Source organism: Solea solea, chromosome 9, assembly GCF_958295425.1.
Source record: "Solea solea chromosome 9, fSolSol10.1, whole genome shotgun sequence".
NCBI lineage: Eukaryota > Metazoa > Chordata > Actinopteri > Pleuronectiformes > Soleidae > Solea > Solea solea.
Window position 1 is genome coordinate 12,283,623 of NC_081142.1, and position 27,594 is coordinate 12,311,216.

Sequence of the window (27,594 nt, forward strand, 5' to 3'; positions counted from 1 at the left end):
AGGTGCATTAGTGGCTGACGATTCTACCTTAGCTTTACTCAGCTCACAGCCCAAATGGCTTGTTTGTCTCCCTTGGGTGATTACTGATTGTTCCTGTGTTTGTGTGTCTTAGCGGGTGTTTGTGGACACAAGCATGCAACGTGTGTTTGTGTGTGGGGGGTCCCAGAGAGCTGTACATCATCACATGAGCACTATACACTCACACACTGAGAGCATACCTATATTATCATGTATACCCATTTTCTAACACCATCTTAAGACCTTGTGTGCTAAGCTAAATGAAATCCAGCTCGGTTTACACACTGCTGTCAAATACACAATCAGGTGTTGCAACTTTGTAAGTTCCAGGGACACTATATATTACACAATGTGTTATTAAAATATTGTGATTTTTTTCATCTCCCTGAATAACGTGGGGCCCCTCCTTTTGTAGTATCTAATAGATGTTTTGTTCTGAGCAGATTAGTGATCTCGACAGGCAGACAGACTTCAATTATCTGTCAAATCAGCCACATTAACCACAATAAATTCTGGCCAACATGCCAAGATAACCCTGCATGAGATCATCCAGACAAATCCTGACCACCGGTGTCATTTTTCAGACTGGACACACTCCCAGCTCTCCATCTTGCTCTTCATGCTAAACTCTCGCTGCGACTTCCATGTTCCAGGGTGTAGGATCCAATTTAAATACTGTAGAGCAGCAAATGCAGAACTGCTGTTCATATGTCAATCGCATGCTGGTGCAGTTTGAATGTTTTAGTAAAGGTCTGGGTCTCACAGGGGGTTGGGAGCATTTGAGCTGCAGAGGTAATTGCATTTAATTTGATGGGCGGAAACCATTAGACTGCAGTTTCATGATCTCTGGTGCTCATTATGAAGGAAATGTCAATCTCTTTGCTGACTCTCTGAAATTCTGCATCCATCTCTCTGTTGGCATTACACACTCAGATTTTCTTCACTAATTGATATAATCCACTAATTATCTTTAATTAGTGTTTTTGCTGTTTCATCACACCTTTGAGGAATAACTGTTGGCCCGTGCCTCCCACATTAGCTCTGTTATATGAAAATTGACCTGCTAGTCAAGTGCTCTCAACCTTTTTTGTTATCTTAAGAGACTCCTAATTCCTGCAGACCTCATGACTCATCCTGGCCAATGTTCAATTTTGGAGTGTGTTGGTTTTTACTCTGGTTCAAATGTTGAGGGAAAGCCCCTTAATAAATCATCCCAGTGACCTCACAAAAGAGTGGGTGCAAAGTAAGACAAAGGCAGGTGATTAAACTGGCGTTGTTTAGGCCGATTTCTTATTTTAGTCGTTAATGGCTACTCCCTTGTATCCTACCCTTTTTCAGGGAAAGTTATTTCTTTAATCCATATTGTAGTTGCTGCTGACCTTCTCTCCCGACTCCCCTTTGCTGTTCCTCCCATCTGTTTGTCCTCAATGACCTAAGGGAGGTCTAAAATTATTTTGGCTGTTTCAAGATGTACACTTGACCCTTCCAAGCACTGTCTTTTTAATTAGGCCTGCTATCATACATAAATCATGCTGTTTTTATATGATGATTTGCCAGTGAGTAAAGTTGCTCAGAAAGACTTTCCCAATTATACATACATGTTATCTATTTCTACAAGATAATTTGTCCTTCATTTACTTCTTTACAATTCCTTGTCCAAAGAAGAAAATATCCTCAGTTCCTGATACACAATTTATAATAATATATTTAATAAATACAAGCTGTTTTATTAAATACCTGTTGTTACAAGTGAAGAACCTGAAACATCTGAAATATTTTAGTTAACCATAAAATACTACCCCAAATTGCAGCCTTGACATTTACCATAGGAAGTAACAGAACATCACTTCAAGCATAGTGCAGATAATCTAAAAACAAATGAAAGCCAGATTTATCTCCTTGAAGAAAAAAACAAAAATTTTGGGTAGAATCGAGCTAAAAAAACCAAGCTCTGTAACATCTTCACTGCAGCTGTATAGCGCCTAAGTGCCTGCTATTTTTGGGACAATGCGATGACACACCTCTTTTGATGTAGATCTGGTATTAATCTCATGTGTCTAATCATAATGACATTTTTAATTTAGACACAGGATGTTGTAGACAATGCATTCCTGGGTTTAATTTGTTCTTGCCAAAATGTGCAATTTTAAATCGATAGATCAGACAGGATGAAGCCAAGAGACAACCTTAGCAGGGTGGTGACCATCCTGTTCTGTACTCTCATTAACCTCCAAATCCTTTATCAAGCAGTTCTTGTGCTAAGCTGCAAGTGTCATATTCAAGAATAAGCTGATTTAGGGAAATAATTTAATAATAATTTAAATTACAGGCAAATACAACTGCACCATATACAGTATGCACCTTAAAATCCGCTGCTAGGCATCTTGTTGTATATAGTGTATAATACAGTTTTGGCTCATTGTGTATTGCACTGTTTTTGTTTTTGGATCGTGATTGTATTTTATTTGTATTTTTGATTCATTTGTACCACTGCTACAATGACCCAATTTACCCTCTGGGATTAATAAAGCTGTCTGTCTGTCTGTCTACCCACCCACCTATCTATCTAACTAACCATTAACATTTTTTTGGATGCCGTTTTCCACTGGTGGTTTTCAACCCTGACCTGATTCACATTCACAGTCATTTCCATAATTCTTAACCCTTCTCTAACCTTCCTCCCCTTTCTTGTCCAGGTGGACGTAACGTGACCATCTCTCTGCAGTCCAGGACGGGTCACACGCACATGCCCTCAGTGGTCGGCCTGCTGGTCTTCACCCAGTTCTGGTTCTGGTTTCCCCTCTCCCACTTTCTGTCATTGGCCTTCACACCGACTGCCATAATTGGCCTTAACAAGGACCTCAAGGTACCAGCTTGTCTAGACTTGTTGCAACCATAAAACCTGTGAGATTGTTTTCATCCATCTTATATTGACACATAATGTAATAGTCATGTACTGAAGGCCTTTGATCTCTGTAGTGTTATGTTGTGGGTTCATGACAAATTGTCAATATAGGCAATCCTTTTCATAATATGTTGATTTTCAATAAAGGAAAAGGTCAGAGCAGATTAGCCTAGAGTTACAGTGTCCTATAGCAGCACTTAATACATAAACAGACAGTAAGTTATCGTGTGAAAAAATAAGTGTCGGAAATGAAATACAAAAAGTATTAATTTGTTTTATATTAACCTGGTTTTTGGAAATTGCCTTAAAGTATGGCTGCTAAATTTGTCCACTGATGTTGCATTTGGCAGTGTATTTTGTGTGGAAAATATTTTGTGTCCAACAACTGTCTTCAGCAGCCACTCTATAACAAGGTTGTCCTGACAGGGTCTGAACTGGCTCGCTGCCACTCACACACTCATGCCAAGGGATCACTGTGACATATTGGGGTCGTAAACTTGCATCAGCTGGGCATTATCTCCTAATTGCTACTTAAATCAGCAGCACATGATACGTGTGCACTATTGTGAATTGCGCATAACCAGCTCTTCAAGGCACTGGTGAATATAATTGGTGTACATTTCCACGTAAATCCACCAGGGAAAGATTGTGGAAGGAGGTTTGGGGTTGGGGCAGCAGTTAAAGACTCCACACCTGTTTAGCCACACAGTACTTATCTGTCACTATTTTGATTATTACTTTCTGTATGAAAACGATCCTCTATAGTGCATCAAAATTATGAGTTTTTTGACATTAGGGTTCCCTGTTCACACAAATTTGGATCACAAAGATGGTTTAAATCAATGAGTTTCAGTGAGTCACTTTATAATTTGAGGGCTCACACCAGACAGAATGCACCTGGTGATGCTGTGGATGGAGATTTTCTTTTATGATTGTCTCACGACTGTTGACATCACCCTTTTTCATTTGTATGTACATTTATGGCTATTGGAACAAAAGCATTGCAGCAGCTGTTGTTTTAGCAACTGAGATGTTAATTTAACTTCAATTTTGGTGTTAATCCTGTTTAATCTTTTCTGTTAAACAGGAGGGGTTATACTGGTTATACAGCAGGCAGAGGGATACTAAGACATGTTTCCAGTCAATTGTGGTCCAGTGAAGAAGTTGTATGAGCAACTGTTATATTATTAGATTGGACATTTATTAACTCTATACTTTTTTGAGGTTTTGCCTACTTATTAATGATGAAAATTATTTTTTGTTTTACTCCTAGTTAACATCTTGATGTTAAGCAGACATAAATGTACTGTTTTAACTCGCCATCCTGTTTAAGATCACCTTAAACAGATGTGTCAGCCTCCTGCAGGCACCAGACTAAATATAAAGAATAACTCATTATTCAATAGTTTCAAAAATATTTTAGTTTGGTTCTACTAACCAACCTTTTATATTCCCAATGCCATGCAGCTGACCGCTAAAAGTCACCTTGACTCAGAATGGATATAAATTGACTTGCCGAAAGAATAAAAAGGTCTTTCTACTGGATTTGATCATAAATTATAGTAAACGGCACTGCCTTACTATGTACAGTGCCTTGAAATAATGTATGTTGCGATTTGGTGCTGTATAAATAAAACTGAATTGAACTGACCATCTTTTTGTCTTTCTGCTCAGATGCCCAAGGTGCAGTACCGCTCCAACTGCAAGCCCTCCACCTTTGCCTACCCACCAGCACTGGAGGTCCCCAAGGAGAAAGAGAAGGAGAAGGTGAGACACTTGCCACAGCAGATAAACTAGTTTTCCTTTTACTGGTCATTAGTTTAGGAAAGTTGATTCTGCTCCATTTTGATCTGAGAATAATTTGTCATCACTTTCTCATCCATTCATTTTTTATTATTATTTTGCCATCTAGAGTCTGTTTTTCTCAGTTGCTTTAGTTCACAATTCCCGATGCACTTGAAGTCTTGAACTATAAAGCAGAGTTTATTTTGTGTAACACTGTGGAAACGTCTCCCCTCTCTCTCTGCATGGCAGGTTTCCACTGCTGTTCTATCCATCACGGCCAAAGCCAAGAAGAAGGAGAAGGAAAAGAAAGAAAAAGAGGAGGAGAAGATGGAAGTGGTGAGTGGAAATACTTAACAATCCAAACCCAGTCCTCTCTTGGTACCAAACTAATCTTCATTATTTCCTCTTTTTCTTCACATTTCACAATCACTAAATTTAAGGGGACATATTTTTGTGTGACTACAAAGCTAAATCAAGCTGTACTTGCAGATGGAATTACTGCTAAGTGCACACTTACTGGACAAACAGGGGAATCTGTGTCCTAAATTAGGACTTTCTTACATTTGGACACATTTACCTAGCTCTTTCTTTTCACAAATCCTGGTATTTCATTCCCCTGTCCCTGACACAGACTTTGTCAGTCCAGGCCCAGTATAACTTTCATTGGGATTTTCTCTGGGCTTCAGTGGCGTTTGATGTTTTCTGCCATGCTACAGCTGAGATCTGGTGAGAGAGAGACGAGCCTGAAAATGTCTGACCCGCTCACATCTCAGGGCTTTGATTTTTATGTGGCTTAACTTAGTGAGAGAAGTTATCCACTCAAAGAAGGCTCAAATAGTTTCATAACGTTTCATAGCTGTAACCTTTATTGATTTGCACATTTTTCTCTTGGCCTGTCTTTATTTTCCACATTACTTTATCAACACTAAAATGTATTTGGTAGAATGACTGATTTGAAATGTTCGTGGGTGTGGAAATATAAGTTTCTTATAAATTTGTGCTGTATAGAAATGAATATAGTCTGCATGTATGCCATCATATATATATATATATATATATAAGGCTACGTTTACATGATGACAGTCTGAACAGAAGACGCAAAAGTGGCGTCGCATCTTCACTTTTTATTCCGTGTTTAGACCAGCGTTTTCGGGAGGAAATCTGCATGCATACGGTGACGCAAAAGTGTGTGGAAGTTCTTCACTTAAAGCGATAAGAGCATCTTTGAACATGCGGAAGTTTTCACGTCACACATTTTGATCAGCTACTCCTTCCACAAAGTTAGCCCACCATTAACTAGATCTCCCAGGTCTTGTCCTAAGCTGCCTGGCTCGCCGCCGACAAATTGGTGCATCCAAAATTTGAGAGAGGTAATTACAGATCCTTCTCTGTTCAGTAATATTATCTGTACATATCCGTACATAGCGTATTGAAGTTTTCCACTCTGGAGGGTGGTTTCAGATTTTTGCGTTTTAAGCCCCAAAAACGCCGTCACTGTCTAAACGAAAGGCACTTCCGATAAAGTATTTTGGTGTTTTTTTTACCCACACGCGTCCTCGTGTGAACGGGGCCTAAGTGTTTGACACATTTACCAAGGTATTCTAATAGAATAAGTTATTTAGTAACGCATGATTATTATGAAGCCAAACAGAGCTGATTAAATTCCGATTTAATCGGCACTCTTACTGCGGCTATACATGGTCCAGTCTGACTCCTCTAGTTAGAAAGTGAGTCAAATGAGAAGAGACAACCTCTGCAGGAGATGATATAGTTTGGTCTTAAAATGCAACACTTTCTTTTGACACCATCTCCTTTGGCGCTTTCTGTCCTTCATTGTCTCATTTGAGTTTCCAGTGTTGCTCAACAAATAAAGGGCACCTTAGCAGGAAAGGACTGAATCACAACAACAGAGAGTGTGGTTCATATCTCTTGCAAACTGTCTAATGTCACATTTTTACTAAAACAATTAGATTCCCCTAGAAAAGGGAAGTATGCCATCAGTATAGAGGAAGATTAGCAAAATAAATGTGCATTGAACAGGGACCTGTTGCAGAAGATATATCCTTGTTTTTTTCTGTACACAGGAGGTCCAGGAGGGTGAGAAGGAGAAGAAAGATGAAGAAAAAGAGAAGGAGAAGAAGAAGGACGCAGAGCCAAATTTCCACATCCTGGAAAATCCAGCCAGAGTAATGTCCGCTCAGCTCAAAGTCCTCAACATGCCCGAGACCTGCCGATACCAGCCCTTCAAACCGGTAACTAACTGCATCCCACTGTGTTTGTCAATGCGTCCGTTTGTACAGCTAAAATAATTAAAGAGGCCTTTGCTGAAGAAGCATCAATGGTTTGCCGCTTTGGTACAGTCTGTTGTATTAGCTTTAAAACTCCAAGTCAAACACATTAGTCTTGGTTTAAACAGCAGCATATCAGACTGTCGTGAAAACACTTGGTGTTTGTCTTGTAATATCTTGGTGCCTTTTTTTTTTTTTTTTTTTTTTGGATTTGTATTAACAAAGTACATCTACATCACAAGAGAAGTCATCGCAGACATTTTCACCACTTAACAATTCCTCAAGAATGCGAGTACACAGTGATCATGAAACTTCCCAAAGAAGGTGTAAATAATACTCTTCTTTTAATACTCGCTGCTTTTCATCAGGTTACATGGGAGTGCTGGGGAGGCACCCGATTTACAACATTTACGCACACATTAACATGTGGAATGTACCCAACATGAATTTAATGGTATTTAACAATGTAATGTTATCTCAAAATAAATCAGTCCAATCAGGATCCAGCCTGCCGGTTGGTTTTGGCCTATGTTGATAATCTAATAGTCCAGAAACTTCAGGGCTATAAACCAGACAACCACAGCTCTGCAGTTAATGTTGACAGTTTCTGCAGTAAACGGCAGGACGGCGTGCAGTTACCCAATGAGTGCTCACCTCAGACCTGTCAGGAGGAAGTACTGTTTGATTTGGTGTCCAACAAACTGTGTTCAGAGTATTATTGTATGACTTGTTGCGTCGGGTGCCAGCATACTGTCTTTGCTTGACTTAACTTTTGTAATGCTTCTTTCCTTGTACGTCTTTGTTTTCACATCCAAAGATGAATTTAGGAAGTGAAGAGGTTTTACATACTTGTCTTGAAATCTGGTCAATGTCCGGAGGTTTATTGAAAGCCAGTTAAATTAATGACATTTCCTGTCGTTGTTCACCAAGGCTGAATGTCTCCTCATAGTAAAAATATTTTAAACCAAATAAATTGTACTATATGATATGTACTATAAATGTACTGTGGGAATATATATTCAGTATATTTTATTTAATTGTATCGTTACGTTATAAGTACTCTATAAGTTTCATATTCCAGTACTGATGCATTCTTATGGTTGTGACACTTTTCTCCACTTCTCAGCGTTTGTTGAACTGCGTCAGCTGCTTTATACTTGATCTTTGTAGTTTAGTCTGCGCTGTGAGACGTGAACAAATACAATTCAGCATATTTCTCATGAGCCTGTCTGAGGTTACATTAAAGATCAATATCACTAAACTGTAACCGTGCATGTACTTGAATTAAGAGTTAATATTTTCCCTGACTGTCACCAGCTGCATACAGGTGGCATCATCATCATGAAAGACACCAGTGAGGAGGAGGAGGAGCTGGTGGAGCCCGTCTCAGCTCATGGCCCCAAAATCGAGGAGGAAGAGCAGGAGCCTGAACCCCCTGAGCCTTTCGAGTACATTGACGAGTAGAAATGTTCTCACGACGGTATGTTCACAGAAATCACTCCTAAGTCTTTATATTCAATTATAACTTTCCCACCTGTTGCATCAGTGTCTGGATAATCTCGGAAAAAAATCATTCAAAATCCCTCCAATATTTCAGTTTCAAACTTAAATGAAGGTCTTAAAAGCTCTGTCACCCCTGATTCTTATTTTTTAAAGAGACACAGCAGCACAAGCTTCACAAACGGTGCATCTAACTGAACGGGATACGCTAACATTGCTGCTCACAATGTCGGTTTACATTTAAGGTTATGTAATTCTGTGTCACTGAACTTGCAGCAGGCTTTCAGTGTGAACACACTCTCGTATAGCTGCCAGGCCATCTGTATAGGAAGTATTTCTGTGTATTAACACATAATGCAGGTTTTGTACTGTCGTTTCCAAGCCTAACCCAGTTTCACCCGTCGCTGACTCAGGAATGTAAACATGGCTGCCATCTCCAGCTCACAGGGAAAACCTTCTGACTGTTTGCCAGTGTAGATGGAAGCTCAGTGATTCCTGGCTGCTTATCGTGTTTGTGTTGGATTCGCTGCAGCCTGCCTCCCATGTAGACATTCGCTGAGACGTGCCGTGAGACTGATGAGGTGTCAATGACCAAATTAGGGCCTCTGGACAATACTATGTCATGTCTATAAGGTTCACGCTTTGTGAACCAGAGATTAGTCAGGCTGACTAATTTAAGATGTGCAGTCTGTTTGGGGTCACAGTGACCTAACAAATTTATTTTTACTGACTTTTCTACTTTGTATGATAAGGTTTAAAAGCATTTTTGAACTCTGGTTGTGTGAGGTACTGACATAGTTGACACTGACTGCCTACAATCAAACCATGAATTAGCCCCCTAACATATGGCTGAGGAGCAGCGGACGCTCTACTTTGAGCTCCTGACCCTACCTCTAAGGCTAAGCCCAACCACCCTGCGGATAAAAGCCATTCTTGGGTTAACGGTCTCGTTCAGTTAGTCATCACCCACAGCTCATGGGTTGGAGCGTAGATGGACCGCTAAATTGAATGTTTTGCCTTGCAGCTCAGCTCTCCCTTCACCACAACAGCATACATTAAAAGCATTACTGCTGACACTGACTCAATCCGTCTGTCCATCTCCCGTTCCATTCTCCCCGAGATTCTTAAACTCCTTCATTTGGGGTTTGGGCCTAGGTGTTAAGCGTAGTCAAAAGATATTTTGACTTTGTGCCTGTGTCTCTGCAAACTGAACTGAATTGAACTGATTTTCTCCCTGGGCTTTGTTGCTTCAGAGTCGGTGATCAACAAAGGAGAACAAGGGGAACTCTGCAGCTGGTGCTAATAAGGGCACTGGTGTCATGAGTCACTGTTAGATGATCATCTGCTTGATATGTCCTGGTGTTTGGACGTCATTCACCTCTAACCAGCATGTTTTCCATTTTTCTCCACAGGCATCAGGAGAGGTGCGATCTCGGCATGTTGGTCCAGCGTTTCCCCCTCTTTTCATCCATCTGTCCTTCCACTCCCTGCTTCATTTCCACTTTTACACGTCTTTTTTCCCCCTGTTCTGGCTCCATGTTTCCCATACAGGGAATGTTTTACATACTCCAACTGTATAATTTTCAGTCCATACAATAAAAATGATATATATAGGATCCTTGAGAGTATGTGTGCTTATTTGAGTGGATTTTTCAAAAGGCGTGTGTTAAGGGAACCTCTCTAATCCCATACATTTAAACTAGTTTACATTTTCTGCACTCAGCAGCTGCTGCTACAGTCCAGCCGGCAGTCTGTGTCTGTACTCTGAGCCCAGCCTTAAACAACACTTGGGGGGGGGGGGGGGTTTCTCTGTCAGATAAACAGAGAGAGAGAATCTGCCTTTCACCTGACAAAATTATAACCAATCCAGCGTTGTCCTGTAGTTGTAGCCTCCATTTCTCCCACATTCAGCTGCTGAAATTGTTTTCTAAATAAGATATTTATGTTTTTCTATGTATTCAGATTCAGCCAAGACTAAACCTACTGTGGAGGTGTAATTAAACGACTTTTAACCATGCACTAACAATCATCTTATAGTTATCTCATCTCAGTTTCATTATTTTAAATATAGTCTGTAGATTGTGAAAATTTAATTCAAAGAAGAAAGTGTTGAAAGATAATTATGTAAAATTATGAAGAGTCTGCCTTCCCAATTATCTGGACGGTTTCTCAGGAGACATTGTATTGAGTACCTGCTGATTGTTGCACGTCATGTTGATCTGTACTTGGTTGCTTTGACAACAGATTATCATCTGATCTGATTTTTGGTATCCATCCATGCCATTTGTTGAACAGTTTTATGATGGTAACTATTTACCAGTTTGATGATGATGCTAGCTATTCCTGGTTTATCATATATTTTCCTCTAAATGGAAACATAATTCACAAAATCTACAACATCTTCTATTGTAGAATACCTGTAACTGATTGAGACTTAAAACTCCTCATGAAAGTATTTACTCCTGTTTTCACCACAAACCTCCATTCAGAGTTCATTTAGCAACAGAAGAGTCTTTACCTGGGGCTGTATGAAATATTTATGTACTTCACTGGGGTAACCAGAAGAATGTCCATTATTTATATATAATCATTGACCATAAGCTCACTTGGAAATCACATGTCTTCTGATATACTATGTCACCTAAAAAGTGTCGTATGTTGTCCAAAATGAGACAAGAAAGTCATAGTATAGCATGTCGTCCAAAATCACTCAAAAAAGTCATAGTATATAGTATGTCGTCCAAAATCAGTCAAAAAAGTCATAGGTTAGTATGTCGTCCAAAATGTGACAAAAAAGTCATAGGTTAGTATGTCGTCCAAAATGTGACAAAAAAGTCATAGGTTAGTATGTCGTCCAAAATCAGTCAAAAAAGTCATAGGTTAGTATGTCGTCCAAAAACAGTCAAAAAAGTCATAGGTTAGTATGTCGTCCAAAATGTGACAAAAAAGTCATAGGTTAGTATGTCGTCCAAAATATGACAAAAACGTCATAGGTTAGTATGTCGTCCAAAATGTGACAAAAAAGTCATAGGTTAGTATGTCGTCCAAAATCAGTCAAAAAAGTCATAGGTTAGTATGTCGTCCAAAATATGACAAAAAAGTCATAGGTTAGTAAGTCGTCCAAAATGTGACAAAAAGGTCATAGGATAGTATGTTGTCCAAAATGTGACAAAAAAGTCATAGGTTAGTATGTCGTCCAAAATGTGACAAAAAAGTCATAGGTTAGTATGTCGTCCAAAAACAGTCAAAAAAGTCATAGGTTAGTATGTCGTCCAAAATGTGACAAAAAAGTCATAGGTTAGTATGTCGTCCAAAATCAGTCAAAAAAGTCATAGGTTATTATGTCGTCCAAAATGTGACAAAAAAGTCATAGGTTAGTATGTCGTCCAAAATCAGTCAAAAAAGTTATAGGTTAGTATGTCGTCCAAAATATGACAAAAAAGTCATAGGTTAGTAAGTCGTCCAAAATGTGACAAAAAGGTCATAGGTTAGTAAGTCGTCCAAAATGTGACAAAAAAGTCATAGGTTAGTATGTCGTCCAAAATGTGACAAAAAAGTCATATGTTAGTATGTTGTCCAAAATGTGACAAAAAAGTCATAGGTTAGTATGTCGTCCAAAATCAGACAAAAAAGTCATAGGTTAGTATGTCGTCCAAAATCAGACAAAAAAGTCATAGGTTAGTATGTCGTCCAAAATGTGACAAAAAAGTCATAGGTTAGTATGTCGTCCAAAATGTGACAAAAAAGTCGTATGTCGTCCAAAATCAGTCAAAAAAGTCATAGGTTAGTATGTTGTCCAAAATGTGACAAAAAAGTCATAGGTTAGTATGTCGTCCAAAATGTGACAAAAAAGTCATAGGTTAGTATGTCGTCCAAAATGTGACAAAAAAAAGTCATAGGTTAGTATGTCGTCCAAAATGTGACAAAAAAGTCATAGGTTAGTATGTCGTCCAAAATGTGACAAAAAAGTCATAGGTTAGTATGTCGTCTAAAATGTGACAAAAAAGTCATAGGTTAGTATGTCGTCCAAAATGTGACAAAAAAGTCATAGGTTAGTATGTCGTCCAAAATCAGTCAAAAAAGTCATAGGTTAGTATGTCGTCCAAAATCAGTCAAAAAAGTCATAGGTTAGTATGTCGTCCAAAATGTGACAAAAAAGTCATAGGTTAGTATGTCGTCCAAAATGTGACAAAAAAGTCATAGTATAGTATGTCGTCCAAAAACAGTATAAAAAGTCATAGGTTAGTTTGTCGTCCAAAATGTGACAAAAAAGTCATAGGTTAGTATGTCGTCCAAAATGTGACAAAAAAGTCATAGGTTAGTATGTCGTCCAAAATCAGTCAAAAAAGTCATAGGTTAGTATGTCGTCCAAAATGTGACAAAAAAGTCATAGGTTAGTATGTCGTCCAAAATCAGTCAAAAAAGTCATAGGTTAGTATGTCGTCCAAAATGTGACAAAAAAGTCATAGGTTAGTATGTCGTCCAAAATCAGTCAAAAAAGTCATAGTATAGTATGTCGTCCAAAATCAGTCAAAAAAGTCATAGGTTAGTAAGTCGTCCAAAATGTGACAAAAAGGTCATAGGATAGTATGTTGTCCAAAATGTGACAAAAAAGTCATAGGTTAGTATGTCGTCCAAAATGTGACAAAAAAGTCATAGGTTAGTATGTCGTCCAAAATGTGACAAAAAAGTCATAGTATAGTATGTCGTCCAAAAACAGTCAAAAAAGTCATAGTATAGTATGTCGTCCAAAAACAGTCAAAAAAGTCATAGGTTAGTATGTCGTCCAAAATGTGACAAAAAAGTCATAGGTTAGTATGTCGTCCAAAATGTGACAAAAAAGTCATAGGTTAGTATGTCGTCCAAAATGTGACAAAAAAGTCATAGGTTAGTATGTCGTCCAAAATGTGACAAAAAAGTCATAGGTTAGTATGTCGTCCAAAATGTGACAAAAAAGTCATAGGTTAGTATGTCGTCTAAAATGTGACAAAAAGTCATAGGTTAGTATGTCGTCCAAAATGTGACAAAAAAGTCATAGGTTAGTATGTCGTCCAAAATCAGTCAAAAAAGTCATAGGTTAGTATGTCGTCCAAAATGTGACAAAAAAGTCATAGGTTAGTAAGTCGTCCAAAATGTGACAAAAAAGTCATAGGTTAGTATGTCGTCCAAAATGTGACAAAAAAGTCATAGGTTAGTATGTCGTCCAAAATGTGACAAAAAAGTCATAGTATAGTATGTCGTCCAAAAACAGTCAAAAAAGTCATAGGTTAGTTTGTCGTCCAAAATGTGACAAAAAAGTCATAGGTTAGTAAGTCGTCCAAAATGTGACAAAAAGGTCATAGGATAGTATGTCGTCCAAAATGTGACAAAAAAGTCATAGGTTAGTATGTCGTCCAAAATGTGACAAAAAAGTCATAGGTTAGTATGTCGTCCAAAATGTGACAAAAAAGTCATAGGTTAGTATGTCGTCCAAAATGTGACAAAAAAGTTATAGGTTAGTATGTCGTCCAAAATGTGACAAAAAAGTCATAGGTTAGTATGTCGTCTAAAATGTGACAAAAAGTCATAGGTTAGCATGTCGTCCAAAATGTGACAAAAAAGTCATAGGTTAGTATGTCGTCCAAAATCAGTCAAAAAAGTCATAGGTTAGTATGTCGTCCAAAATGTGACAAAAAAGTAATAGGTTAGTATGTCGTCCAAAATGTGACAAAAAAGTCATAGGTTAGTATGTCGTCCAAAATGTGACAAAAAAGTCATATGTTAGTATGTTGTCCAAAATGTGACAAAAAAGTCATAGGTTAGTATGTCGTCCAAAACAGCACCAACACATCTCAGGAATGCAGAGGGCACCTGTTCCAACCGGGGCTTGAACCCGGATCTGTTTTTTCAAAGACGAGAGGACTAACCGCTACACTAACCTTGTAGACACATGCTATAGTATGTCGTCCAAAATCAGTCAAAAAAGTCATAGTATAGTATGTCGTCCAAAATCAGTCAAAAAAGTCATAGGTTAGTATGTCGTGCAAAATGTGACAAAAAAGTCATAGGTTAGTATGTCGTCCAAAATCAGTCAAAAAAGTCATAGGTTAGTATGTCGTGCAAAATGTGACAAAAAAGTCATAGGTTAGTATGTCGTCCAAAATCAGTCAAAAAAGTCATAGGTTAGTATGTCGTCCAAAATGTGACAAAAAAGTCATAGGTTAGTATGTCGTCCAAAATGTGACAAAAAAGTCATAGGTTAGTATGTCGTCCAAAATCAGTCAAAAAAGTCATAGGTTAGTATGTCGTCCAAAATGTGACAAAAAAGTCATAGGTTAGTATGTCGTCCAAAATGTGACAAAAAAGTCATAGGTTAGTATGTCGTCCAAAATCAGTCAAAAAAAAGTCATAGGTTAGTATGTCGTCCAAAATGTGACAAAAAAGTCATAGGTTAGTAAGTCGTCCAAAATGTGACAAAAAAGTCATAGGTTAGTATGTCGTCCAAAATGTGACAAAAAAGTCATAGTATAGTATGTCGTCCAAAAACAGTCAAAAAAGTCATAGGTTAGTTTGTCGTCCAAAATGTGACAAAAAAGTCATAGGTTAGTAAGTCGTCCAAAATGTGACAAAAAAGTCATAGGTTAGTATGTCGTCCAAAATGTGACAAAAAAGTCATAGGTTAGTATGTCGTCCAAAATGTGACAAAAAAGTCATATGTTAGTATGTTGTCCAAAATGTGACAAAAAAGTCATAGGTTAGTATGTCGTCCAAAACAGCACCAACACATCTCAGGAATGCAGAGGGCACCTGTTCCAACCGGGGCTTGAACCCGGATCTGTTTTTTCAAAGACGAGAGGACTAACCGCTACACTAACCTTGTAGACACATGCTATAGTATGTCGTCCAAAATCAGTCAAAAAAGTCATAGTATAGTATGTCGTCCAAAATCAGTCAAAAAAGTCATAGGTTAGTATGTCGTCCAAAATGTGACAAAAAAGTCATAGGTTAGTATGTCGTCCAAAATCAGTCAAAAAAGTCATAGGTTAGTATGTCGTCCAAAATCAGTCAAAAAAGTCATAGGTTAGTATGTCGTCCAAAATGTGACAAAAAAGTCATAGGTTAGTATGTCGTCCAAAATGTGACAAAAAAGTCATAGGTTAGTATGTCGTCCAAAATCAGTCAAAAAAGTCATAGGTTAGTATGTCGTCCAAAATGTGACAAAAAAGTCATAGGTTAGTAAGTCGTCCAAAATGTGACAAAAAAGTCATAGGTTAGTATGTCGTCCAAAATGTGACAAAAAAGTCATAGTATAGTATGTCGTCCAAAAACAGTCAAAAAAGTCATAGGTTAGTTTGTCGTCCAAAATGTGACAAAAAAGTCATAGGTTAGTAAGTCGTCCAAAATGTGACAAAAAGGTCATAGGATAGTATGTCGTCCAAAATGTGACAAAAAAGTCATAGGTTAGTATGTCGTCCAAAATGTGACAAAAAAGTCATAGGTTAGTATGTCGTCCAAAATGTGACAAAAAAGTCATAGGTTAGTATGTCGTCCAAAATGTGACAAAAAAGTCATAGGTTAGTATGTCGTCCAAAATGTGACAAAAAAGTCATAGGTTAGTATGTCGTCTAAAATGTGACAAAAAGTCATAGGTTAGTATGTCGTCCAAAATGTGACAAAAAAGTCATAGGTTAGTATGTCGTCCAAAATCAGTCAAAAAAGTCATAGGTTAGTATGTCGTCCAAAATGTGACAAAAAAGTCATAGGTTAGTATGTCGTCCAAAATGTGACAAAAAAGTCATAGGTTAGTATGTCGTCCAAAATGTGACAAAAAAGTCATAGGTTAGTATGTCGTCCAAAATGTGACAAAAAAGTCATAGGTTAGTATGTCGTCTAAAATGTGACAAAAAAGTCATAGGTTAGTATGTCGTCCAAAATGTGACAAAAAAGTCATAGGTTAGTATGTCGTCCAAAACAGCACCAACACATCTCAGGAATGCAGAGGGCACCTGTTCCAACCGGGGCTTGAACCCGGATCTGTTTTTTCAAAGACGAGAGGACTAACCGCTACACTAACCTTGTAGACACATGCTATAGTATGTCGTCCAAAATCAGTCAAAAAAGTCATAGTATAGTATGTCGTCCAAAATCAGTCAAAAAAGTCATAGGTTAGTATGTCGTGCAAAATGTGACAAAAAAGTCATAGGTTAGTATGTCGTGCAAAATGTGACAAAAAAGTCATAGGTTAGTATGTCGTCCAAAATCAGTCAAAAAAGTCATAGGTTAGTATGTCGTCCAAAATGTGACAAAAAAGTCATAGGTTACTATGTCGTCCAAAATGTGACAAAAAAGTCATAGGTTAGTATGTCGTCCAAAATATGACAAAAAAGTTATAGGTTAGTATGTCGTCCAAAATATGACAAAAAAGTCATAGGTTAGTATGTCGTCCAAAATGTGACAAAAAAGTCATAGGTTAGTATGTCGTCCAAAATGTGACAAAAAAGTCATAGGTTAGTATGTCCTCCAAAATATGACAAAAAAGTTATAGGTTAGTATGTCGTCCAAAATATGACAAAAAAGTCATAGGTTAGCATGTCGTCCAAAATCAGTCAAAAAAGTCATAGGTTAGTATGTCGTCCAAAATGTGACAAAAAAGTCATAGGTTCGTATGTCGTCCAAAATATGACAAAAAAGTCATAGGTTAGTATGTCGTCCAAAATGTGACAAAAAAGTCATAGGTTAGTATGTCGTCCAAAATCAGTCAAAAAAGTCATAGGTTAGTATGTCGTCCAAAATGTGACAAAAATGTTATAGGTTAGTATGTCGCCTAAAATCAGTCAAAAACGTCATAGGTTAGTATGTCGTCCAAAATGTGACAAAAAAGTCATAGTATAGTATGTTGTCCAAAATGTGACAAAAATGTTATAGGTTAGTATGTCGTCCAAAATATGACAAAAAGTCATAGGTTAGTATGTTGTCCAAAATGTGACAAAAATGTTATAGGTTAGTATGTCGCCTAAAATCAGTCAAAAAAGTCATAGGTTAGTATGTCGCCTAAAATCAGTCAAAAAAGTCATAGGTTAGTATGTCGTCCAAAATGTGACAAAAAAGTCATAGTATAGTATGTCGTCCAAAATGTGACAAAAAAGTCATAATATAGTATGTCGTCCAAAATCAGTCAAAAAAGTCATAGGTTAGTATGTCGTCCAAAATGTGACAAAAAAGTCATAGGTTAGTATGTCGTCCAAAATGTGACAAAAAAGTCATAGGTTAGTATGTCGTCCAAAATGTGACAAAAAAGTCATAGGATAGTATGTTGTCCAATTGTGACAAAAAAGTCATAGGTTAGTATGTCGTCCAAAATGTGACAAAAAAGTCATAGGTTAGTATGTCGTCCAAAATCAGTCAAAAAAGTCATAGGTTAGTAAGACGTCCAAAATGTGACAAAAAAGTCAAAGGTTAGTATGTCGTCCAAAATGTGACAAAAAAGTCATAGGTTAGTATGTCGTCCAAAATGTGACAAAAATGTTATAGGTTAGTATGTCGTCCAAAATATGACAAAAAAGTCATAGGTTAGTATGTCGTCCAAAATCAGTCAAAAAAGTCATAGGTTAGTATGTCGTCCAAAATGTGACAAAAAAGTCATAGGTTAGTAAGTAGTCCAAAATGTGACAAAAAGGTCATAGGTTAGTATGTCGTCCAAAATGTGACGAAAAAGTCATAGGTTAGTATGTCGTCCAAAATATGACAAAAAAGTCATAGGTTAGTATGTCGTCCAAAATCAGTCAAAAAAGTCATAGGTTAGTATGTCGTCCAAAATGTGACAAAAAAGTCATAGGTTAGTATGTCTTCCAAAATGTGACAAAAAAGTCATAGGATAGTATGTTGTCCAAAATGTGACAAAAAAGTCATAGGTTAGTATGTCTTCCAAAATGTGACAAAAAAGTCATAGGATAGTATGTTGTCCAAAATGTGACAAAAAAGTCATAGGTTAGTATGTCGTCCAAATTGTGACAAAAACTCATAGTATAGTATGTCGTCCAAATTGTGACAAAAAGGTCATAGGTTAGTATGTCGTCCAAAAACAGTCAAAAAAGTCATAGTATAGTATGTCGTCCAAAAACAGTCAAAAAAGTCATAGTATAGTATGTCGTCCAAATTGTGACAAAAAGGTCATAGGTTAGTATGTCGTCCAGAAACAGTCAAAAAAGTCATAGTATAGTATGTCGTCCAAAATGTGACAAAAAAGTCATAGGTTAGTATGTCGTCCAAAATCAGTCAAAAAAGTCATAGGTTAGTATGTCGTCCAAAATGTGACAAAAAAGTCATAGGTTAGTATGTCTTCCAAAATGTGACAAAAAAGTCATAGGATAGTATGTTGTCCAAAATGTGACAAAAAAGTCATAGGTTAGTATGTCGTCCAAATTGTGACAAAAACTCATAGTAAAGTATGTCGTCCAAATTGTGACAAAAAGGTCATAGGTTAGTATGTCGTCCAAAAACAGTCAAAAAAGTCATAGTATAGTATGTCGTCCAAAAACAGTCAAAAAAGTCATAGTATAGTATGTCGTCCAAATTGTGACAAAAAGGTCATAGGTTAGTATGTCGTCCAGAAACAGTCAAAAAAGTCATAGTATAGTATGTCGTCCAAAATGTGACAAAAAAGTCATAGGTTAGTATGTCGTCCAAAATCAGTCAAAAAAGTCATAGGTTAGTATGTCGTCCAAAATGTGACAAAAAAGTCATAGGTTAGTAAGTCGTCCAAAATGTGACAAAAAGGTCATAGGATAGTATGTTGTCCAAAATGTGACAAAAAAGTCATAGGTTAGTATGTCGTCCAAAATGTGACAAAAAAGTCATAGGTTAGTATGTCGTCCAAAATGTGACAAAAAAGTCATAGGTTAGTATGTCGTCCAAAATCAGTCAAAAAAAGTCATAGGTTAGTATGTCGTCCAAAATGTGACAAAAAAGTCATAGTATAGTATGTCGTCCAAAAACAGTCAAAAAAGTCATAGGTTAGTATGTCGTCCAAAATATGACAAAAAAGTCATAGGTTAGTATGTCGTCCAAAATCAGTCAAAAAAGTCATAGGTTAGTATGTTGTCCAAAATGTGACAAAAAAGTCATAGGTTAGTATGTCGTCCAAAATCAGTCAAAAAAGTCATAGGTTAGTATGTCGTCCAAAATGTGACAAAAAAGTCATAGGTTAGTATGTCGTCCAAAATCAGTCAAAAAAGTCATAGGTTAGTATGTCGTCCAAAATGTGACAAAAAAGTCATAGGTTAGTATGTCGTCCAAAATCAGTCAAAAAAGTCATAGTATAGTATGTCGTCCAAAATCAGTCAAAAAAGTCATAGTATAGTATGTCGTCCAAAATGTGACAAAAAAGTCATAGGTTAGTAAGTCGTCCAAAATGTGACAAAAAGGTCATAGGATAGTATGTTGTCCAAAATGTGACAAAAAAGTCATAGGTTAGTATCTCGTCCAAAATGTGACAAAAAAGTCATAGGTTAGTATGTCGTCCAAAATGTGACAAAAAAGTCATAGGTTAGTATGTCGTCCAAAATGTGACAAAAAAGTCATAGGTTAGTATGTCGTCCAAAATGTGACAAAAAAGTCATAGGTTAGTATGTCGTCCAAAATGTGACAAAAAAGTCATAGGTTAGTATGTCGTCCAAAATGTGACAAAAAAGTCATAGGTTAGTATGTCGTCTAAAATGTGACAAAAAGTCATAGGTTAGTATGTCGTCCAAAATGTGACAAAAAAGTCATAGGTTAGTATGTCGTCCAAAATCAGTCAAAAAAGTCATAGGTTAGTATGTCGTCCAAAATGTGACAAAAAAGTCATAGGTTAGTATGTCGTCCAAAATGTGACAAAAAAGTCATAGGTTAGTATGTCGTCCAAAATGTGACAAAAAAGTCATAGGTTAGTATGTCGTCCAAAATGTGACAAAAAAGTCATAGGTTAGTATGTCGTCTAAAATGTGACAAAAAAGTCATAGGTTAGTATGTCGTCCAAAATGTGACAAAAAAGTCATGTGTTAGTATGTCGTCCAAAACAGCACCAACACATCTCAGGAATGCAGAGGGCACCTGTTCCAACCGGGGCTTGAACCCGGATCTGTTTTTTCAAAGACGAGAGGACTAACCGCTACACTAACCTTGTAGACACATGCTATAGTATGTCGTCCAAAATCAGTCAAAAAAGTCATAGTATAGTATGTCGTCCAAAATCAGTCAAAAAAGTCATAGGTTAGTATGTCGTGCAAAATGTGACAAAAAAGTCATAGGTTAGTATGTCGTGCAAAATGTGACAAAAAAGTCATAGGTTAGTATGTCGTCCAAAATCAGTCAAAAAAGTCATAGGTTAGTATGTCGTCCAAAATGTGACAAAAAAGTCATAGGTTAGTATGTCGTCCAAAATGTGACAAAAAAGTCATAGGTTAGTATGTCGTCCAAAATATGACAAAAAAGTCATAGGTTAGTATGTCGTCCAAAATATGACAAAAAAGTCATAGGTTAGTATGTCGTCCAAAATGTGACAAAAAAGTCATAGGTTAGTATGTCGTCCAAAATGTGACAAAAAAGTCATAGGTTAGTATGTCCTCCAAAATATGACAAAAAAGTTATAGGTTAGTATGTCGTCCAAAATATGACAAAAAAGTCATAGGTTAGCATGTCGTCCAAAATCAGTCAAAAAAGTCATAGGTTAGTATGTCGTCCAAAATGTGACAAAAAAGTCATAGGTTCGTATGTCGTCCAAAATATGACAAAAAAGTCATAGGTTAGTATGTCGTCCAAAATGTGACAAAAAAGTCATAGGTTAGTATGTCGTCCAAAATCAGTCAAAAAAGTCATAGGTTAGTATGTCGTCCAAAATGTGACAAAAATGTTATAGGTTAGTATGTCGCCTAAAATCAGTCAAAAACGTCATAGGTTAGTATGTCGTCCAAAATGTGACAAAAAAGTCATAGTATAGTATGTTGTCCAAAATGTGACAAAAATGTTATAGGTTAGTATGTCGTCCAAAATATGACAAAAAGTCATAGGTTAGTATGTTGTCCAAAATGTGACAAAAATGTTATAGGTTAGTATGTCGCCTAAAATCAGTCAAAAAAGTCATAGGTTAGTATGTCGCCTAAAATCAGTCAAAAAAGTCATAGGTTAGTATGTCGTCCAAAATGTGACAAAAAAGTCATAGTATAGTATGTCGTCCAAAATGTGACAAAAAAGTCATAATATAGTATGTCGTCCAAAATCAGTCAAAAAAGTCATAGGTTAGTATGTCGTCCAAAATGTGACAAAAAAGTCATAGGTTAGTATGTCGTCCAAAATGTGACAAAAAAGTCATAGGTTAGTATGTCGTCCAAAATGTGACAAAAAAGTCATAGTATAGTTTGTCATCCAAAATCAGTCAAAAAAGTCATAGGTTAGTATGTCGTCCAAAATGTGACAAAAAAGTCATAGGTTAGTATGTCGTCCAAAATCAGTCAAAAAAGTCATAGGTTAGTATGTCGTCCAAAATGTGACAAAAAAGTCATAGGATAGTATGTTGTCCAATTGTGACAAAAAAGTCATAGGTTAGTATGTCGTCCAAAATGTGACAAAAAAGTCATAGGTTAGTATGTCGTCCAAAATCAGTCAAAAAAGTCATAGGTTAGTAAGACGTCCAAAATGTGACAAAAAAGTCAAAGGTTAGTATGTCGTCCAAAATGTGACAAAAAAGTCATAGGTTAGTATGTCGTCCAAAATGTGACAAAAATGTTATAGGTTAGTATGTCGTCCAAAATATGACAAAAAAGTCATAGGTTAGTATGTCGTCCAAAATCAGTCAAAAAAGTCATAGGTTAGTATGTCGTCCAAAATGTGACAAAAAAGTCATAGGTTAGTAAGTAGTCCAAAATGTGACAAAAAGGTCATAGGATAGTATGTTGTCCAAAATGTGACAAAAAAGTCATAGGTTAGTATGTCGTCCAAAATGTGACAAAAAAGTCATAGGTTAGTATGTCGTCCAAAATGTGACGAAAAAGTCATAGGTTAGTATGTCGTCCAAAATATGACAAAAAAGTCATAGGTTAGTATGTCGTCCAAAATCAGTCAAAAAAGTCATAGGTTAGTATGTCGTCCAAAATGTGACAAAAAAGTCATAGGTTAGTATGTCTTCCAAAATGTGACAAAAAAGTCATAGGATAGTATGTTGTCCAAAATGTGACAAAAAAGTCATAGGTTAGTATGTCTTCCAAAATGTGACAAAAAAGTCATAGGATAGTATGTTGTCCAAAATGTGACAAAAAAGTCATAGGTTAGTATGTCGTCCAAATTGTGACAAAAACTCATAGTATAGTATGTCGTCCAAATTGTGACAAAAAGGTCATAGGTTAGTATGTCGTCCAAAAACAGTCAAAAAAGTCATAGTATAGTATGTCGTCCAAAAACAGTCAAAAAAGTCATAGTATAGTATGTCGTCCAAATTGTGACAAAAAGGTCATAGGTTAGTATGTCGTCCAGAAACAGTCAAAAAAGTCATAGTATAGTATGTCGTCCAAAATGTGACAAAAAAGTCATAGGTTAGTATGTCGTCCAAAATCAGTCAAAAAAGTCATAGGTTAGTATGTCGTCCAAAATGTGACAAAAAAGTCATAGGTTAGTATGTCTTCCAAAATGTGACAAAAAAGTCATAGGATAGTATGTTGTCCAAAATGTGACAAAAAAGTCATAGGTTAGTATGTCGTCCAAATTGTGACAAAAACTCATAGTATAGTATGTCGTCCAAATTGTGACAAAAAGGTCATAGGTTAGTATGTCGTCCAAAAACAGTCAAAAAAGTCATAGTATAGTATGTCGTCCAAAAACAGTCAAAAAAGTCATAGTATAGTATGTCGTCCAAATTGTGACAAAAAGGTCATAGGTTAGTATGTCGTCCAGAAACAGTCAAAAAAGTCATAGTATAGTATGTCGTCCAAAATGTGACAAAAAAGTCATAGGTTAGTATGTCGTCCAAAATCAGTCAAAAAAGTCATAGGTTAGTATGTCGTCCAAAATGTGACAAAAAAGTCATAGGTTAGTAAGTCGTCCAAAATGTGACAAAAAGGTCATAGGATAGTATGTTGTCCAAAATGTGACAAAAAAGTCATAGGTTAGTATGTCGTCCAAAATGTGACAAAAAAGTCATAGGTTAGTATGTCGTCCAAAATGTGACAAAAAAGTCATAGGTTAGTATGTCGTCCAAAATGTGACAAAAAAGTCATAGGTTAGTATGTCGTCCAAAATCAGTCAAAAAAAGTCATAGGTTAGTATGTCGTCCAAAATGTGACAAAAAAGTCATAGTATAGTATGTCGTCCAAAAACAGTCAAAAAAGTCATAGGTTAGTATGTCGTCCAAAATATGACAAAAAAGTCATAGGTTAGTATGTCGTCCAAAATCAGTCAAAAAAGTCATAGGTTAGTATGTTGTCCAAAATGTGACAAAAAAGTCATAGGTTAGTATGTCGTCCAAAATCAGTCAAAAAAGTCATAGGTTAGTATGTCGTCCAAAATGTGACAAAAAAGTCATAGGTTAGTATGTCGTCCAAAATATGACAAAAAAGTCATAGGTTAGTATGTCGTCCAAAATCAGTCAAAAAAGTCATAGGTTAGTATGTTGTCCAAAATGTGACAAAAAAGTCATAGGTTAGTATGTCGTCCAAAATCAGTCAAAAAAGTCATAGGTTAGTATGTCGTCCAAAATGTGACAAAAAAGTCATAGGTTAGTATGTCGTCCAAAATCAGTCAAAAAAGTCATAGGTTAGTATGTCGTCCAAAATGTGACAAAAAAGTCATAGGTTAGTATGTCGTCCAAAATCAGTCAAAAAAGTCATAGGTTAGTATGTCGTCCAAATTGTGACAAAAACTCATAGTATAGTATGTCGTCCAAATTGTGACAAAAAGGTCATAGTATAGTATGTGGTCCAAAATCAGTCAAAAAAGTCATAGGTTAGTATGTCGTCCAAAAACAGTCAAAAAAGTCATAGTATAGTATGTCGTCCAAAATGTGACAAAAAAGTCATAGGTTAGTATGTCGTCCAAAATGTGACAAAAAAGTCATAGTATAGTATGTCGTCCAAAATGTGACAAAAAAGTCATAGTATAGTATGTCGTCCAAAAACAGTCAAAAAAGTCATAGGTTAGTATGTCGTCCAAAATGTGACAAAAAAGTCATAGGTTAGTATGTCGTCCAAAATGTGACAAAAAAGTCATAGGTTAGTATGTCGTCCAAAATGTGACAAAGAAGTCATAGGTTAGTATGTCGTCCAAAATATGACAAAAAAGTCATAGGTTCGTATGTCGTCCAAAATATGACAAAAAAGTCATAGGTTAGTATGTCGTCCAAAATGTGACAAAAAAGTCATAGGTTAGTATGTCGTCCAAAATCAGTCAAAAAAGTCATAGGTTAGTATGTCGTCCAAAATGTGACAAAAAAGTCATAGGTTAGTATGTCGTCCAAAATGTGACAAAAAAGTCATAGGTTAGTATGTCGTCCAAAATGTGACAAAAAAGTCATAGGTTAGTATGTCGTCCAAAATGTGACAAAAAAGTCATAGGTTAGTATGTCGTCCAAAATGTGACAAAAAAGTCATAGTATAGTATGTCGTCCAAAAACAGTCAAAAAAGTCATAGGTTAGTTTGTCGTCCAAAATGTGACAAAAAAGTCATAGGTTAGTATGTCGTCCAAAAACAGTCAAAAAAGTCATAGGTTAGTTTGTCGTCCAAAATGTGACAAAAAAGTCATAGGTTAGTATGTCGTCCAAAATCAGTCAAAAAAGTCATAGGTTAGTAAGTTGTCCAAAATGTGACAAAAAGGTCATAGGATAGTATGTTGTCCAAAATGTGACAAAAAAGTCATAGGTTAGTATGTCGTCCAAAATCAGTCAAAAAAGTCATAGGTTAGTTTGTCGTCCAAAATGTGACAAAAAAGTCATAGGTTAGTATGTCGTCCAAAATCAGTCAAAAAAGTCATAGGTTAGTATGTCGTCCAAAATCAGTCAAAAAAGTCATAGGTTAGTATGTCGTCCAAAATCAGTCAAAAAAGTCATAGGTTAGTATGTCGTCCAAAATGTGACAAAAAAGTCATAGTATAGTATGTCGTCCAAAAACAGTCAAAAAAGTCATAGGTTAGTTTGTCGTCCAAAATGTGACAAAAAAGTCATAGGTTAGTATGTCGTCCAAAATCAGTCAAAAAAGTCATAGGTTAGTATGTCGTCCAAAATCAGTCAAAAAAGTCATAGGTTAGTATGTCGTCCAAAATCAGTCAAAAAAGTCATAGGTAAGTAAGTCGTCCAAAATGTGACAAAAAGGTCATAGGATAGTATGTTGTCCAAAATGTGACAAAAAAGTCATAGGTTAGTATGTCGTCCAAAATGTGACAAAAAAGTCATAGGTTAGTATGTCGTCCAAAATGTGACAAAAAAGTCATAGGTTAGTATGTCGTCCAAATTGTGACAAAAACTCATAGTATAGTATGTCGTCCAAATTGTGACAAAAAGGTCATAGTATAGTATGTGGTCCAAAATCAGTCAAAAAAGTCATAGGTTAGTATGTCGTCCAAAAACAGTCAAAAAAGTCATAGTATAGTATGTCGTCCAAAATGTGACAAAAAAGTCATAGGTTAGTATGTCGTCCAAAATGTGACAAAAAAGTCATAGTATAGTATGTCGTCCAAAATGTGACAAAAAAGTCATAGGTTAGTAAGTTGTCCAAAATGTGACAAAAAGGTCATAGGATAGTATGTTGTCCAAAATGTGACAAAAAAGTCATAGGTTAGTATGTCGTCCAAAATCAGTCAAAAAAGTCATAGGTTAGTATGTCGTCCAAAATGTGACAAAAAAGTCATAGTATAGTATGTCGTCCAAAAACAGTCAAAAAAGTCATAGGTTAGTATGTCGTCCAAAATATGACAAAAAAGTCATAGGTTAGTATGTCGTCCAAAATCAGTCAAAAAAGTCATAGGTTAGTATGTCGTCCAAAATGTGACAAAAAAGTCATAGGTTAGTATGTCGTCCAAAATGTGACAAAAAAGTCATAGTATAGTATGTCGTCCAAAATGTGACAAAAAAGTCATAGGTTAGTATGTCGTCCAAAATCAGTCAAAAAAGTCATAGGTTAGTATGTCGTCCAAAATGTGACAAAAAAGTCATAGGTTAGTAAGTCGTCCAAAATGTGACAAAAAGGTCATAGGATAGTATGTTGTCCAAAATGTGACAAAAAAGTCATAGGTTAGTATGTCGTCCAAAATGTGACAAAAAAGTCATAGGTTAGTATGTCGTCCAAAATGTGACAAAAAAGTCATAGGTTAGTATGTCGTCCAAAATGTGACAAAAAAGTCATAGTATAGTATGTCGTCCAAAAACAGTCAAAAAAGTCATAGGTTAGTATGTCGTCCAAAATATGACAAAAAAGTCATAGGTTAGTATGTCGTCCAAAATCAGTCAAAAAAGTCATAGGTTAGTATGTTGTCCAAAATGTGACAAAAAAGTCATAGGTTAGTATGTCGTCCAAAATCAGTCAAAAAAGTCATAGTATAGTATGTCGTCCAAAATGTGACAAAAAAGTCATAGGTTAGTAAGTCGTCCAAAATGTGACAAAAAGGTCATAGGATAGTATGTTGTCCAAAATGTGACAAAAAAGTCATAGGTTAGTATGTCGTCCAAAATGTGACAAAAAAGTCATAGGTTAGTATGTCGTCCAAAATGTGACAAAAAAGTCATAGTATAGTATGTCGTCCAAAAACAGTCAAAAAAGTCATAGGTTAGTTTGTCGTCCAAAATGTGACAAAAAAGTCATAGGTTAGTATGTCGTCCAAAATGTGACAAAAAAGTCATAGGTTAGTATGTCGTCCAAAAACAGTCAAAAAAGTCATAGGTTAGTAAGACGTCCAAAATGTGACAAAAAAGTCATAGGTTAGTATGTCGTCCAAAATGTGACAAAAAAGTCATAGGTTAGTATGTCGTCCAAAATCAGTCAAAAAAGTCATAGGTTAGTATGTCGTCCAAAATGTGACAAAAAAGTCATAGGTTAGTATGTCGTCCAAAATCAGTCAAAAAAGTCATAGGTTAGTATGTCGTCCAAAATGTGACAAAAAAGTCA

General features: G+C 36.3%; 1 protein-coding gene across 1 annotated transcript in view; it reads left to right on the forward strand.

Annotated features, from left to right (window-relative positions):
• Nucleotides 1-10,112, forward strand: part of psmd1 (proteasome 26S subunit, non-ATPase 1) — a 28,326-nt gene extending 18,214 nt beyond the window's left edge. The window contains exons 20-25 of the mRNA XM_058638671.1: nt 2,715-2,884; nt 4,598-4,690; nt 4,958-5,044; nt 6,793-6,960; nt 8,314-8,476; nt 9,909-10,112. Of these exons, the coding sequence (XP_058494654.1) occupies nt 2,715-2,884; nt 4,598-4,690; nt 4,958-5,044; nt 6,793-6,960; nt 8,314-8,460 (665 nt within the window). The 3' untranslated portion in view covers nt 8,461-8,476; nt 9,909-10,112. The remainder of the gene's footprint in view (nt 1-2,714; nt 2,885-4,597; nt 4,691-4,957; nt 5,045-6,792; nt 6,961-8,313; nt 8,477-9,908) is intronic.
• The last annotated feature ends 17,482 nt before the right edge of the window (nt 10,113-27,594 follow it).